Below are 17,525 nucleotides of genomic sequence, written 5' to 3' on the forward strand. Positions count from 1 at the left end.
TATATTAATGCTCCTCATTACCCTTGTTGTAAAGAGGATCCACCGTCCTCTAACCAATGTTAATCTTTACTAATCTTTACTCCTTGTGAACCTTAAACAACCACACAGATACTGAACATTCATTTCCAACTTTTCAAGGGTCACCAGCAACATTTATAAATCCAATCCAATCCAATCCTATTTTATTCATAAAGTACATTCAAAAAAACAGTTGACCAAAGGGCTGTACAGTAGTATTAAAAAAGAAATAATACTGATAATAATAATAATAATAATAACAATAATAATAATAATAATAATAATAACAATAACAATAACAATAACAATAACAATAATAATACTGCAAAAGCGTGTCCCCCTCTGAGAATCAGCTGCGATTTAGGTACCACTAAGAGCAGCTGATCAGCTGATCTTCGAGACTGCAGAGGCACATATGGCTACAGCAATTGGAGCTAGACCATCAAGACATTTATACACAAATAAAATAATTTTAAAATCTATCCTGTAACACACTGGGAGCCAATGTAGGAGTAAAGGTTGATAATGGTTAATAAATGCTTAATTAAAAAAGTTCCGCAATGCTTATACTGTACCTTAATAAAGGTGAAGTATGCTTATGTAATGCTTTTAGTGCTATTATACATGCATGATACAAAAATGTTACATGTCGTATTACAAGGTATTACACTGGTGGTATGCAACAGTATTTTGAAATAACATGGTATAATTGTATTATTGCACTAGAAATAAGATATTACTAAATTATGACGTCATCCCCAGTCTGTGGACCCCCCCACACACACACTCCTTTAAAAAAAACAAACAAAAAAAAAGTCCTTGGTCAGACCATGTCACAAACCCAGGACTTTTTGCCAGTACTCTGCCATCTGATCGGAGTTATGGTTATAGATTCTCTAATCACTAAAAATGGTGGATTTATTAAAAATGCAGAGCAATAAAAGTATTGTAAAATTTTATTGTTTGCTTACTGTATGTAATCTCCAAACTGTAACCCACTTCTCAGGCAATCAGTGAAAACACTTAAAGCTGACCAGAGAAACGCAGACTCTCTTCTTAGAGATCATCCATCAGAATTTAGTAAAAGACAACATATCAACAACAGAGCGGGGGGGGGGGGGGGTTTGAGGGTCTTTCCACTCATAAAGGCATACATGTCTTCTGCAATCATGAACAAATCAATACAAACTTTAAACATCATCCAATATATAACCCTTAAGCTTTAACACCCCAAGTATATGGAACTCACATATAGACAATATTCTATTATTGTAATGTATGGAATTTTAAAATACATATTTATGAATGGCGTTATTTATTAGTAATGATGCATATCTAAGAATATATAAATTTTCCATTCCCAGCATGAATTAGTTTATAGTGTCTGACGAATAATTCAAATTGTTCAGGTTTATTGTGAACACAGAACCAGTCAAAAAACAAAAAATGATACTGTCATTTTTCAAGAAAGAGACATGAGACGGAAAGAGAAGACATGGTGTAGATAAAAAGCATTTGGGAGTAATATTCAGGTAGTGCTGTCCACTGCGGTGTTCCTTTACATTTGATCTCTGAGTTTGGCCAGCCTTGAAGACAGTTCATCCTTTAAACAAGAGAAAGCAAATACATGCAGAATTAAGGAGATGATAATGGCTAAACAATACATTTTAAAAAAGGGTTAACTGGAGAATGTTTCATTGGACAATTTACAATTGTTTGTAGACTGATTTTAATTTTCATTACGAGTATTATTTTCACTTTCATCTAAATGACAAGTGAAGGTTTAGGATTTTTCACAGAATAGGGGAGTATTGTATTTTAAAAATCACAAGAAAAACTTTACCCTGTCTAATACACAAATGTTCACTTTCCCTGGAAACATGGCTGCTGGCAACCTATGATAATCATAGACTTCAAATCTTAAGCATAGGAAGAGACATGAACTTCAGCCAAAGGTCTTGAACGCTAACCCCTTTGTTGAACTACAAATGTGAACCTTCTGTTGCAGGTGTGAAGAGGATGAGATGGTCATGATTTTGCCCAACACACATTCCAAAAAACGTTGCGACTTTGTGTAAAACAACTACTTTTTCGTCCATAAAAAGTTCAAGGCCACATGGAAAAACAGATCGTAGCCCTAAAACATTCACCTAATAAAAGCTACACCTGTTTTACAATACCTTGAGAATATACAGTACACACAACCACACTTCAAAACCTGAACTTTTTATATGTATACTTATATATATATACACATATATGTAGATAAATAATCAGGTACATATAGCAGTAATTGTAGCGAGGTTTTGTTCTTCATATAGTCAAGATGATATATGACACATGTGAGCTTACTGAAAAATAAAATGAATGGCAAGTGTTACCTGTTCTGCAGAGGCCACGCTGGTACCCACTGATCCCATCTGTCCTTGTGGGAGCTCCATATTCAGGTCCAACCTAAACACGATGAACCACCCAACAATTCAACTACTTTTACATCTTTGCTTTCACTACGTACATTACAGAATAATGCTTAATGTTTATCTATTCCTTGACTGCCATTTACACTGCAGGCTATGTTAATTATATAAATGAAAAGCTTACCCTGCTTCATCAGCCAATTCGTGCATCAACGAGTCCACTTGATTCTGAGACACAGATTTTTAACATTAGCTTTACAGTGATTGTGGGTTTTTTTTGAGACACTGTAAGAGAAACAGAAAAGATTGTGAAGAGTAGAGTAGAGAAATTCACCTGTGGAGTGGTGAGTGTTGTTGTGCTGCTCATGGTGTCTTCCATCTGGGCTGTCTGAACATCCAGAGTTTCAAACTGGTGTTCAAATTTGTCCATGAGTCCAGAAATCTAGGAAGAAAAAGGTGAATTGTTTGATGACGCAAAGAATAAAAGAAAGAGAGAGAGCAAGTTCATGTTTAAACAAATATACCTTTTCCAGGTTCATACTCCTCAGAGTAGCATCCATGCCTTTTACCACTCCAGACATAGATTTTGTCACCTGTAAAATTAAACACAATCAGTACCTCAGACACCTTCACTTTTCAGAAGTCTGTTAGCTAGCAACTACTACTACTTATAATAGTAATAACAAGTCATGTGGTTGTAATTATCGCATACACAAATATACATACACATATCTATATATGTATATATCTACATATTCACATATACACATATATATATATACTGTATGTATATATATATATACACACACATATATATAAAACTAAATGTTGAATGTAATACATTTAGTTTTTATATATATATATATATATATATATATATACACACATATACATATATATATATACATATACACATATATATATAACTAAATGTTGAATGTAATACATTTAGTCATTGGCTCCCAGTTCATTTGAGTTTGACACCCCTGCTTTACCCTGTAGCTGATTTGCTAATATGCATTGAGCCTAATTTCAATGTACCTGGTTCATTGTGAGTGCAGATTGAACCCTTGCCGCGACTGCGTCCACCCGAGCGCTCATTCTCAGGTAGTTGACCGACTGGTTCTTCTGTCTGATGGCATTCTCTGCATGGATCCTCGCCACTTCCATATTCCCTTTCTGGATGGCCTAGAGATGACATCCATAAAGTGCTTCAGTGACATATTTCAACCTTCTTGTGTTATCTTGACCACTGGCTTCATTCAGAGGTGCAACTTACTTTCTTGACTTTGGCCTTCTCTGCTTTTTCGTCTTTGTCACATTTCTTGGCATTTCTTTGGAGGTCTTTAGCAGCAAACTTTAAATTGAAGAGATGTTCTGAAACGTAAGTTAAAGAAAAACAACCGACAAACAAACAGGTCCACGTTTTTACCATCAGCTGAATCCTGTTGTTCGAGCGATAGAACAATTCCAGGTCTCTTGTTTTAACTTGCATAATTATTGACCTACCATGTATTCTATCATGAGGTACACATTTAGCTAAAGAAGAGCATTTGTATCACATCATTCAAAGTATCTGGTTGGAAAATGTGTTAAGATGCCTGCTTCAGCTGACCGAGGTCTTTTGTTGTTTTGATTGAGGGACCCCAGTGACAGAAATGACATACTGTGTATTTAAGTTCTCATTCTTTCATTAGCCTATACAGTTGATAATATTTTTAAGATGCTTCATTACTTCAAAAAAAAATCTATTAAATCATGAATAATGAAATGAAGCTTGCATTGCTAAGTATATCACAAATCACATAACAATTGCAATGCATGTGAGAAAATTCACAATTAGATATTTTTCCCAAATAATTTAGCTTGACTGTAAAGTAAGGAACAGCATTTTAGCTGAGTCATGTTGTGGCCTGTTTATTACTTCTTCATGGGAGAAGAATGTTTGTTACACCCTTGGAGAATTATGTATTCGAAATAGCTTCAAATGGCTGACAAATGTGTTATTAACAGCTTAAACTAACAGCTTAGTTTAAAAGGTCTAAAATGACTGTATCGTTCTGATATCGGCATCAACAGATACTCAAGTTTGTGATATTGGTATTGTGCCATCCCTAGTGTAAAGTACAATTAGATTCATATGACAAATTCAGACCTATATCAGCATTGGGTGCATCATGGTCACAATTCTTTAAAAAAGGATCAATCTTATGTTGTTGGTTGGTGTTACAAATTCTTCAAACTAAATATTTCCTAAAATCACAAATACATATTAATAAAATCATAATTTCTACACTGGTCTGAAAAATCCTGACTTTGTGAAGCTTTAATATAGCAGTGAAAAACACGGGCTAGTGGTGACAAATAATGATGTAACTGCACAAATTAAAGTGAAACTTCAATTGTTGACATTGTGTTGATGTCATTCTTGTTAAAACTGAAAGTAGTCCTCTGTTGAATTAGAGAATACCAGGTAAATTAAGTTACGGAGATAAAATCAACTTCGAGTATAAAGAGTGTGGTGGTTCAGTTGTTAGATCCAGGTGTGAGTAATTGGGTATTTCCAACACTGTAACACATTAGCCTTCAGGCCTTCAGTCCAGTGCTTGCCTATTTACGATCTCTGGAATTGACTTAAACAAGACTACGTTATTAAATTAAACAGGACTAGTTTTATCAGCGGAAATGTGACATATTTATCAACGTTTCGTCGATTTAAAAGGCAGAAATCTCCCCAGCCTGTCGTGTTGTGCTCAGTGAGCGCTCATACCCACCGCTATATCTCGGTTGTTTCAGTAAAAGGATACTGTCCATTTTCGACATCTTGACGCAGCTGCTCCAAAACCTTCAATCGTTATTCTGTGAAAGTGTCCTGACACGTTAACGAACAATAACAGTTAAATTAAACAAACTAGTCAGTGAAACTTAAGGCTTTTCGTGGTTTCGGTCGTCGTCTCCTAACCTACTTCCTGGTGTTTTACCAAAATATCACGTACGTCAGTAGTCACGTGGCGGCTGTATTCTATTTGACGTCAGTAGGGGGCGGGGCTGACCCTTCCTCCTCCTTTGAATATGAATGAAAATATGAAAATAATATACATTTTAAGAAGATATATGAAAAGTTAAAATTCTTTTAACATTAACATTCTTTTTCTAAGAATTCCGAGATTAAAGCCAGAATTCTGAAAATAAAGTCGGACAAATTAAACACTGTGTTTTAAACGTATTAACCGAATTATATATACATTAAAAGACGTATTTCAAATACAAAATACAATTTTTTAATTTGCATTTTGTTGAAATGAAATGCCTTCATATTTTGTATCACAAATCTTCAATGTCATATATTTGTATATATTTGTACATGTAAAATACTTTATTATATAGCCACACTATATACTTTATTGTTTTCCAAGTCATTGGATTTATAATAATTGATCTTTTCTAGACTTTGAATTTGTATATGTGCTCAATCCTTTCAAATAGTTTAATGCTGTGATGTGAACAACTTGGCAAGGTCACTTCCTACCTCAGTGTTTCTTGCACATTTAAAAGTAGAACTTATTAATCATGTCATAATTATTGGCTTCTCAGAAGCTTAGATGATTAGCAAATTATTGTATTGGATGGAAATAGGCTGTTACATTATAAATATGACTACTTGATTTTCATTTTGGTTTTATATTAATTGTTGAGCAAACACCAATGACAGTAAAATTATACAACTGCACCGTGAAATTAGTAAGTGTAGTAGTTCTGGACTGATGAGTAATAATTTTGAGTATTTTGTTGTAGCAGGAGGGAGTTTGTTCACTGACGGTCTGGAGATTGGTACAATAATGACTGTCTGCAGGCAGGCAGCAGTAAAGCATGGTGGAGGTTCCTTGCGATTCGGGCTGCGTTTCTGTAAATAGAGTTGGGGATCAGGTCAGGATTAATAGTGTCCTTCATGATGAGAAATACAAGCAGATATTTATCCATCATGCAATAAAATCAGGGAGCCGATGTCATCAAGAACTATCTTCAGCATAAAGCCCAGAGCCCTGATCTCAACATCATTGAGTGTGACAGAAAGACAGACTACATCCACAGAAATCTGTTCTTCAAGATGTTTGGAACAACCTACCTGCTGAGTTCTTGTGTGCAAGTGACAAATTTATTACATTTACAAGGCAAAGTTTGGTCACACTCAATAGTGATTTGATTTACACTTAGCTCACTCTGCATTTTGTAAATGAATGAAAATAAGCAATTAGAATTTATATTTGTGAAAGCATTCTTACTTTAAAGGCCTTTTTCACACCTGCTACACATTTTTATAAACAATGACCTTGTCACGACCAGTATGCCCCATGGAGACCAAAACCTGGTCCTACTGAGGCAGAACCTCATTTCTGAAGAACTGGTTATGTTTACAATTTGAATTGTGGTTAGGTTAATGTCAGAGTAAGGTATTAACTGGTTATGGTTAGAAACAATGTTTTGTTTAGGTTGTCCAGATGAATGGAAATCATTGAAAGGGTAGCTAGGCATTGGGGACTAGTTATGGTTTAGGTTAGGAATCCAATTTTGTGTGTGTGTGTTCTTGTATGTGTTGTGGGTTGAGGACCAACAAAATTGGGAATGAGGACATTTTGTGAAAGTGAGGATATTTTGGCTGGTCCTCATATTATTAAAGGGCTTTTTGGGGGTTTAAATCTGGTTTTAGGGTTAGAATGCCACGTGAGAATGTGTCTGGGGTTTTTACCTCTAGTCCTCATGTAGACCATAACCTGGTGAGGAACTGGTTAAAAAGGTTTCAGATGTGATTTGTGGTTAGGTTAAGGTTAGACGTTAACTGGTAATGATGGGTGGATTCGGTAGTCTAAGGTAATGGTAGTCAATAAATAGTCCTAATAAGAATAGTTTTTCTCTCTCTCTGTGTGTAGGGGGGCAATTGAGCATTAGTTTAATCAGGTGTGGATGTGGATGATGATGTATGACAGAGAGAAGAGGAGAGGAGAGGAGAGGAGAGGAGAGGAGAGGAGAGGAGAGGAGTGGAGAGGAGGATGACTCACTCCTCTCTTGCCTGATGTGATGTGTTCACCCCGCAGCCAACAGCAGCAGCAGCAGCAGCAGCAGCAGTGCAGTGGCACTCCGGCAGTTCCATCTGACACATCACTGTGTTCCAACAACAAGTCAAACTTTATCAAACTGTTTGGATGTAGCGTTCTTCTTAAAGTTAAGTGGTCAGGGTCGGTGAGCCAGCGTCGTGATTTACCCTAAATCTGGTGACGCCTAATTACCATGGAAACAGTGGCAGTGCTGATGCTGAGAGACTGGAAGTATCTGTGGTAACTTCAGCATCCACCTCTTTCACAGAGCTCGGATAAAGCCGTTGTTGTCACTCATTATCTCTTCGGTCGGGTGACTTGATTGAAATTTGGCCACAAAAGCAGGTGAGTTTTTTCCCCCTTTAATATTCACTCACTGTTGTATTATTTATTGTGTGTGATTCATGACATAAATAACCCTCATGTTTATTTCCCCTCATCATCATCATCACTGAATTTTTTATAGTTTTGAACACAAATGAACTCATTTGCCACATACAATGAACATTTGTGATTCATGTAAAACTAATTGTGTTTTTTAAGTTCAAAATATCACAGAGAGAGAGCGAGAGAGAGAGAGTAATATATAATAACTGTAGTGTTTGTGCAAAAGTGCCCACATGTTCTGTATGTCTCTAGATCACAACAACCTATAAGCTGATAACATAACGTATTGAATATGTGTTCAGTTTAGCAGGCTCACTTATTCAGACAGTGAGTGAAGGCCACCTGAAGTGGTGCATTTTGGTGTTGTTGTTGTTTTTCAGCACACAGGGAAAGAATTCTGGAGAGAGCCAATAACAAGTGAGCGATGGTTCATTCAGTGGCTGTATGACTCATAAAGTCTTATCTATGAAGAAGCCAAGAGGCAGGAGAACGGTCCTGCTGCAGGACCACGCTCGTGTAGTAACCCATTATATCCACCAGAGGCCGCTGTGGGCAACACTTCTCTGTGCCCAGTCACTGCATTGAAATAATTGAATTCCCATTGACAATCCCGGTGACAGGCTGAGGAGGCAGGAGGCCAGATCTGACACCAGGAGGAAGTGATTGACGAGTGGGCAACTTTTATATCAAATAAAATTCATTCATTTAACCTGCTTCAGAAAAGCACTGATGAAAATAGTAGATGATGCACAAAGAGACAGTGCCTTGCAAGCCTAGGAGAGACCATGCATGAGTGTTGATATGGTAGAGCAGCAGGAAAAAAAAGTTACAAAACCTCCCTCAGCCCTAAACTTAAACACTTCCTCAGAAATGAGGTTCTCCCTCATTAGGACCAGGTTTTGGTCTCCATGAGGAGTACCTGACAAGGTCAGTGTTTGTGACAGAAAAGGTCCTGAAGAGGTAACACATACAATAACACACACACACACAAAAGGACCTTTCTGTAAATGTTGTTTTTGTGATTCTGTGCCTCAACAAAATCCAATGTGAACTACAAACTAACAAAATTCACTTTCTCCTTTTAAAAAACATTAATAATTTAAAATATAACTCTTAAAAAGTGAGTTCAAGGATGATTATGTTGTTTATCTGTCTGAGAATATGAATGTCCTTTTAAATCTACTGATAATGCTCTGACATTTTCCTCAGCAGTGAGTGAGTCATTTATGATGACGTGCTATTCTCTCTCTCTCTCTCTCTCTCTCTTACAAATACATTGTCACATCACAACAGCAGGAAAGCACGTATCATCAATCAGCTGCATGCTGTTCATCATGCAGTCAAGCTCACACAGTATAACCACAGCATTATAATGCTACAAGGGTGTGACAAGCTTCAGCTCCATAGACGAATGCTTTACATACAGGTGCAGTGAGCAGGTTGTTTTTGCAGCTGAGAGTCGATGACACACAGGTGAGTCACTAGGAACCAGCAGATGGGCTCATGATCATGGAGGAAATTCAACATGGCGACTGCTGAACACAAGCTGGATAGGATATGACATAGAACTGAACAAAAACATAACACAGACAGACTACAACATTAATTAAATGAGGGTACAATAAATAGTTTCACCATCAAGGGGTTTCTCATAGTTCTAAGGCATCAGTAAGTAGAAATAAGCAGTTTTATGGCTGATTTCTGCTCCATGTGCATCAGGGATTTGTAGAACAGTGTAAATAGTAAACAGAGGCTGTGACTTAAAACACAAAGATCTGAGACCATGGGATGAATACACTGCATCGTGTATTCACTGCTAAAATAGATTTTCAAGAAAGTAAAATAAGCACATTTTTGTTTTGTTTTTTTCACTAGAAAAATAATTGGTTTGTGATTTGTGTGTTTACTACTGGTGTGTATTAAGGATGAGTTTAATAAGTCAAATTCACTCTCACAGATAGGTGTGTGCAAATGTAAGAAGGTCTAGGACAGGGGTGGCAAACATGCGTACACATACACGATCTAATCATTCTGGAGATTAGACCAGGCAAAGGCATCTGTGGAGAATATCCAGAGCGACTTCTGTGGACACTTGCATTCATATATAGAGCTCCAATAGACAACTTTTGAGATTCTTTGGAGTGCAGTGCAGGGTCTGAAAGCAGCTAAAGTGTGATAAGCAGGTTCAACCTTCTCTTTTACAGGTACAGATGATGGAGCTTCAGACTGAGAAGAGATTCCACAGTTTGACGCTTGAACAAGTCCAAGCTCTGGACAAAGTCTTGACCGAGGTAATCCCGATCCATGGGCGAGGAAATTTCCCCACACTGCAGGTGAGAGCAAAAGATATAATTCGAGTGGTAAAAGATCGGCTGCTGGAAAGAGACATCCAGGTGAAAGATATACGTCTCAACGGAGCCACTGCCAGCCATGTCCTGGTGAGTAACAGCGGTCTGGAATACAGAGACTTAGACATCATATTTGGAGTGGAGCTGCCCAGACAGGAGGACTTCCAGGTAATAAAGGACGTGGTGCTGGGCAGCCTTCGAGACCTCCTTCCTTGTGGAGTAAACAGACGGAAAATTACTTGCCTGACAATGAAGGAAGCCTACGTGCAAAAAATGGTTAAAGTTTTCAATGAGCATGACAGGTGGAGCCTTATCTCGCTGTCGAACAACAGAGCTAAGACTGTTGGACTCAGGTTTGTCAGTTCCCTTCGCAGACAGTTTGAGTTCAGCGTAGACTCCTTCCAGATAATATTAGATCGCATGTTAGAGTCCTACTGGGAGACAGAAAGGAAACAAGGAGGAAAGTTGGCATCGAAAGCTGGGAAGTTGTCTAAAAGAGAAGAGGACGAAAACAAAGAGCAACAACAACAAGCCGTCATTCTTCCATATGTTAAAGATAATGAAAAAGAATCAGCAATGACAGCCAGCGGAGCGAGTCCTTGTTCAGAGAAAACAGTTGATGTGTGCAGTAAAGAGCTTGCAGCTGCAAGGACAAACCATGATGAAAATCACGAGGCGCAGCAAGTGTTAGAACCTGAGAGCAGCGACATACAGCAGGAAGAAGTGGAAGTGGATGTTGTGTTTGAGCTGTGTGATGGAACTGGGGAAGAGAAAGGACAGTTTCACAGTGATTATCCTTTGGTTACCGCACCAAAAACCTTATTTACAGAAGTCAGGGATCAGCTGGTAACACGTGCATGTTTAAAGGGGCAGGCTAACAAAGAGATTTGTGATGCACAAGATTCCATAAAAAAGTCAGCTCCACAAGACCAATGTGAGGAAACATCTCAGTTCAAAGTGGACCCGGTGAGCGGTGCTGCTGAAAAGACCTCAGACCTGCAGGATTCACACCTCGAATTCTCCTTCCCCCCTCCAGCAAAGAAAACGTGTAGCACATCACAGGATGCTGTACCAGACTGTTGCCCTTCACCGAAATTACAAAGAAAAATATCACGCAAGATGAACAGTAAGCCTGAAAAATGGTCTCTTCTTCCTGATCTGTCAGATCTTACAACACAGCTGTTTCCACCCATTGAAATCCCCAAACCTCTACAGTCCAGGCCTCCGCTGGATAGTGGTCAGGTTCATTGCTCTGAGTCGGAGAGCTGCAAGGGTAAAGATGTTCTTACAGTTCCCACAGACAGTCCAGTCAGTTCACTTCAGGGTGGCACTGACTCAAAGGAGACTGTACAGCAAACTGTTAAACCAAAACACTTACAGACGCCTCCTCATTCAGAGACTCAAACAAATGTCACTTGTGCAGCAAATGCAGCCACACAGCCTCAGGTTGATGAGCAGAAGCCTGAGCTGACAAACACTGAACCAAACAGCTCCTGGTCTGCAGTGGGGGAGCCCACTATCACTGTGGAAGCTGAGTGCATGTACGGAGACTTCGAGCAGGCAATGGAACACCTTCGCCACCGTCTCATTGCCACCCACAGTCCAGAGGAGATCCGAGGAGGGGGCCTGTTAAAATACAGTGACCTGCTGGTAAGGAACTTCACACCGACCAGTGAGACAGAGATCAAGTCCCTGGAGCGATACATGTGCTCTCGCTTCTTCATCGACTTCCCCGACGTGAGCGAGCAGCAGCGGAAAATCGAGGCCTACCTGCAGCACCATTTCATTGGCAACGAGGAGACGAGCAAGTACGACTACCTGATGACCCTGCGGCGCGTGATAGACGAAAGCACAGTGTGTTTGATGGGGCATGAGAGGAGACAGACGCTCAACATGATCACAGTCCTGGCTCTGAGGGTGCTGGGCGAGCAGAACGCCATCCCCAACACTGCCAATGTCACCTGCTTTTATCAGCCTGCTCCTTACATGACTGAGCCCATTTACAGCAGCTACTTCATCGCTCAGGCCCAGCCCCCACTGGTCTACCACCCCTACCCTCTGCATGTCCACATGCAGACTGGCCTGGTCTAGCTACAGAGACACACCCACGGGGAGGCATGGCAGCTGTCAGCATGGTGCTCTGCAAGCACAGGCACGCATGGAAGTTTTAGAAGCAGCAGGCAACCACGGGCATAGTGTTGTTTAATCCTTTGAAATCCCTCCTGCTTATGACATGAAAGATCCTAAAAGTTCAGTGTTGAAATGGCTCTATAGGTCACTTTTCAAGATGGAGACTTTATAAAAGGAAAGAAATGGTAAGATTCAAAGGATTTCATTGAAGTGGAGGGAACTTGATTGTTCACTGCTGTTTCAGCTCAGTTTTGGTGGGAGCTCACTTACAGCTGGTATTGAAGAGGTCGTTGCAATGTGATCATTCATTTATGGCTGCAAATAAAGCTACAGCATATATGTTATAATATTATCTCTGAAACAAAAATCTTAGCTTGAATAATGATGAACACTGAAGGGATAGTTCAGAGTTTTTGAAAAGTGGTTGTATGAGGCACTGGCACATAGTCAGCATGTACATGTGAGCCCCATAAGGTTATGGCCTAAGTTACTGAACCCACTGCATAACTCACTTGGGACCCATATTGTCAGCCTAGTTATAATCCTTTAGGGACCCACATGGACATGCTGGCTGGGTAGCTATGCTAAGTGCGCCACCCTGCACTGAAAACATGGATGCCAGTAGGGATGTCCCGATCCGATATTGATATCAGATATTGGTCCGATATCAGCCAAAAAAAAGCATATCGGACTGCCTCTAAAATCTCCGATATAAGCGCTCCGATACAACAGTCCATTCTGCCCCAGCACTTCTATCACGTGGGCTCTGCATGTTGGATGCACGTAGCCCACGTGATCACAACAACAGTGTGTGTGTGTGTGTGCTACTGATATTTCAAAGGTTAAACATTTTTCTTTAACCTCTGAAATCAGAGGCTACGAAGCCGCACAGTGAGCGCGAGTTAGCCGTTAGCACCACACTAGCTCATCCTGAGGCGAGCTGCTAAAACAACATTATTTCATAAACCAGCGCCACCTGTCGACTTTCAACAGCCTCCGTTTGTTACTTATACCCCAAAAACTGCCATGCCAAGAGCTTTGTGTGTTTTAAATGTGTCCTGAAGCTCCACACACGGAGCTAAGTACGTCTGCGGGGCCGGTCCCCGGGCTCCGGATTTACCTGCTGGACGAGTCGCTCGCTCACCCTGTGTGGGTTGGGCTAATCCAAAATAGTGAAAACAAGGGGGGTGTTCTCTGAAGACACGCTGTTACTTGTGAAACGCGGGTGCTCTGAAAACACCCCCATGATCACTTGGTACTTTCCTCCTGATGAAGTTAACCACAGACGGTATGATATTAACATGGCAAAAAAATCCAATATTCTTATGTTGAAGGTTAACATTTATGTAACCATTGGTTAATAATAAATGGGTCAGTTTTTCCTCATACCTACTGTTGCTGACTATTGTTTTCTGTTTCAGTAATATCACTTGATCAAGCCTATTCTAACATTCCACACTACAAAATAAGTCAATAAAGTATGTATGATTCGTGCTGATATCGTATCGGATCAATATCGGTATCGGCAATACACTCAAGGCTGCAATATCGGTATCGATTCGGAAGCGAAAAAGTTGTATCGGGACATCCCTAGATGCCAGCAGGGAAGAAAAACAGATTTAACTGCATAACAAAAGACTCATAATAAAGTCACCAGATTAAGTGTGCAGTATCTGAAGAGAACCCTGCTTTAGCTCACTGTCAAGCAGGAACACTTGAGAGAAAACAGATCAAATTCACAAAATAACAAAAACATACAGTAAATCTTAAACTGTGTGAAAACACAAAAGGTTATTGCAAAGGTTGCACATCCTCACATACAAGAACAAATTAGAATTCGCTTTAGTGGTGAGCAATTCATTCTGATAGAATTGAGATAGATTGAGCAGTTTAGTTCATTAGTCTTTATTAGATTCTTTTGTTAAGTGGCTAAAACCTGTTTTTCTTTGTGTCCCTGCTGGCAGCCATGATTTTCTCTGAGTGAGCCTCTATGTCTCAGGCTGGCTCTCAGTGCAAGGGTCACAGACACAGCACAGTCTGCACTGACAATGTGTCAGTACCTCATATAACCACACTTTGAAACATCTCTACTATCCCTTTAATGTTTGAATAGGTTCAAACTCCATGTGGCTGTTGTTTGTGGCTAATTCTGTGTAGAGTTAAATTCAGCACATGGATGTAACTGTGTATTCAGTGTATAGGACATTAGACGTTTGGCAGTAACAGGATCTGCCGTGGTTTTCCAGTCATGTGATATGTTGTGTATCTCGTGAATGTACCTGTATATAAGATGTCATCTCAAGTGTTTGTAACGTGGCAGAATGTGGTGGAACCTTCAAGACACACAAGGTTGGATACACAAAGAAAACTGTCAATTACAACACATAAAACAGACAGACAGACAGACAGACAGAGAGATAGACTGTTCTTGTCCTTCACAGATAAAAGAAAGTTTAAACCACTTTCAATAATCAGGAAAAAAAACAGCATGAAATATAATCCCTGACATAAAGGGAATTAAGCTTTCGCATAAAAAATTCATTATCTTTCCTACATGTTGGGCATCAATCTTTAGCAAAAACAAAATGGATGAGTAAGTCATGCTGCTTAAATTAGAATCTCAGACGTAGCCTACATGAAAATGTCCAGGGATGGAAATGGTCCGATAATAATAATAATAATAATAATAGTCAGAATAATCATCAAACACATTGAGACTTGAGCAGCGATGACATGGAAATACAAAATATTGCTAATGTAACGTTATACCTATATTATCTTTCACAATAAGTGTTCATTAATTAAGTGTTCAATAAGCATTCACTAGCAGTTAATTAATGTTTTAAATAAGCATTTATTAATGTTATTTAGGTTAATGTTGTTTGTGAGTCTTATTGTAAAGAAGGAAAATGTTCCACAAATCATCATAGCATCTTTATTAAGGCTCCTTGTGAGCCTTAATAAAGATGCTATGATGCTATGAACAAATGGTTAATAAATGCTTAATTATAGCTCAGTAATGCAGTACTCCCATGAATGGTTAACAGTTATTATTGTGTTCACTGATGACAACTATTGAACAGCATTTACTAATGATAATAAATGCACCAAAGTGTTACTGATCTGGTCAAAGAAATAGATCAGTGATACTGTTGTTTTTTTTACATTCAGTGTATAAAAAAAAAGAATGGCCAAGAACAGGCCTTTTTTTGGGTGTTAAAAACATTTTTGTCAGTGCTCATGTGGAGGATAAAGCGGTGGATGGTGAATGGATGATTTGATTGGCTAATGCTTGAAATGACACTTGAGTAAAGCATAGCAACGGACCGTCGATGCAGTTCAGTGTTGCTTGAAGCTGCTCCATTCAAAGTGAATGAGAAGTGTTTGAGTTGACGCCTCCATGACGCCGAGTACATGTGAGTCCAGCATTATTGCAACTGGAGCTTTGAGTGACTCAAATCTGTCTTTCCTTGTGTCCCCACTGGCTGCCATGTTTTTAATAGCATCCATCTTATGCTGGTTCTCAGTGCAGACGGCCAGTATGGTGCATACAGCTGAGTCAGCGCTGATCATGTGTTAGTAACAAGTGGCAACTGGTCATGATGAAACCCTCAAGACCTGAAGCCTCGGGATTTGGGATTTGTCAGCACTGTGTTTAGGTTTTACAAACAGAAATTCACTTGCAACCAGGCTCATATTGGACAGCACATTTCAGACTTTGAAAGCTCCTGTTGTTGTGGTTATTATTATTATTGTTGTTATAATCATCATTATTATTATTACTATTATTATTATTATTATTATTATTGTTATTATTATAATATGTACAGTGCCTTGAGATAATGTATGTTATGATTTGGCGCTATACAAATAAAAATAAATTGAATTGAATTGAATTGAATTGAATAATACAATAGGTGCAAAATTGCCAAAATCACCAAAAAACTGGACGGTCAATCCAAAATAACGGCCTTCCTGTAGGATTTATGGCAACATTCTCATTCACTTTCTTGAGTGTGCTGACATGATTAATGTGTGTACAGGAAACATGTCAAAAAGTCACTTAATACCTTTTCTTCATCTCCGTTTGCCCATCCCACCTCCAATTTTCCACACCCATTCACCGAGCCACTTTCAGACTAGGGCTTTTACCATTTTACCAATGTATAGGCCACTTTCCAAAACTTGCATTACAACATATGCTCCATATCAACAGATAAAATAAATAAAAGTTGTCAGTTTTATTCGGTATTGGTACATAAAACATAAAACCAATATGGTTCAAGACCAGAAATGATGAACTGAAAAACAATCAGAGAAGATCTATTGAAAAAAGAATGTATTAAGGAGGGACTAAACCAAGGTCTCCAATCAATTTCATATGGCCTGCCACTAAATATCAAGTTATAATAAGGTATTTTTGTATCCTTTTTTTGATTTACAGATTAATTTTGCATCATAAATAAAACATTTATAAAAATAATATTATTTATTATTATTTTGAACTATATATCATTCCATTTTAAAAATAAAACTTTTATTTTGAAATTCTGTGAAATGTCATTACTGTGATATCATGATTTTTGGGCTTGCTTTTTCTATGAAAAGTTGGACTTTTTTTTACTTGACCATCCCCCTGCTGACCAGACTGGACATTTAGTGGCCCCCAGGTTATTTGAGTGTGAGACCCCGTCCTGACTGTGACTGTGGATGTTACTCCGCCTGTGTTGTTCCTGCACATTTTATTGAAGCAGCCTGCAATGACTACCAGCAGTTGTTGTTTTTTAAAAACTCTGTCCCTGTGTGTTGTTTATTGTGATCATGCATATATAGATACAGTACATGTAGTCACTGTTTGGAGATGTGAGCGATGTATGCACTTACAGTAGCTGTTGTTGAGTAAATAATGTTTTCTCAGTTGAAATGTTGACGTGTTGTTGACAAGTGTGTGCAGCCGTGTCCTTTGTAGCTTTAAAGTGATAAAGTGTGTTGTATCTGGAGACTTTGGGTAATGCTGTATGTTGTGAACTGATCGAAAACTGTTTTCACGAGTGGAGAGTTGGAAATAGTCCTGTTATAATAACCAGTTGCTGCAATTGTTGTGTTACTGTGATGGTAATGATAATAATAAT

General features: G+C 38.7%; 2 protein-coding genes across 2 annotated transcripts; one reads left to right on the forward strand and one right to left on the reverse strand.

Moving 5' to 3' along the window:
• Positions 1-956: 956 nt before the first annotated feature.
• chmp1b (charged multivesicular body protein 1B) lies at positions 957-5,428 on the reverse strand. The gene is made up of 8 exons (XM_058626477.1): positions 5,243-5,428; positions 3,715-3,812; positions 3,477-3,623; positions 2,960-3,028; positions 2,770-2,877; positions 2,620-2,663; positions 2,400-2,472; positions 957-1,621 (listed from the first exon to the last, which is right to left on the reverse strand). Exons 1-8 carry the CDS (start codon positions 5,256-5,258, stop codon positions 1,577-1,579), a joined length of 600 nt encoding a protein of 199 aa, XP_058482460.1. The 5' UTR covers positions 5,259-5,428; the 3' UTR covers positions 957-1,576.
• Positions 5,429-7,535: 2,107 nt separating this feature from the next.
• On the forward strand, positions 7,536-12,354 carry LOC131458662 (terminal nucleotidyltransferase 5C-like). Its single transcript, XM_058627862.1, has 3 exons — positions 7,536-7,873; positions 10,120-10,740; positions 11,776-12,354. Exons 2-3 carry the CDS (start codon positions 10,126-10,128, stop codon positions 12,352-12,354), a joined length of 1,194 nt encoding a protein of 397 aa, XP_058483845.1. The 5' UTR covers positions 7,536-7,873; positions 10,120-10,125.
• Positions 12,355-17,525: the final 5,171 nt, after the last annotated feature.

This window comes from Solea solea, chromosome 4 (assembly GCF_958295425.1).
Source record: "Solea solea chromosome 4, fSolSol10.1, whole genome shotgun sequence".
NCBI lineage: Eukaryota > Metazoa > Chordata > Actinopteri > Pleuronectiformes > Soleidae > Solea > Solea solea.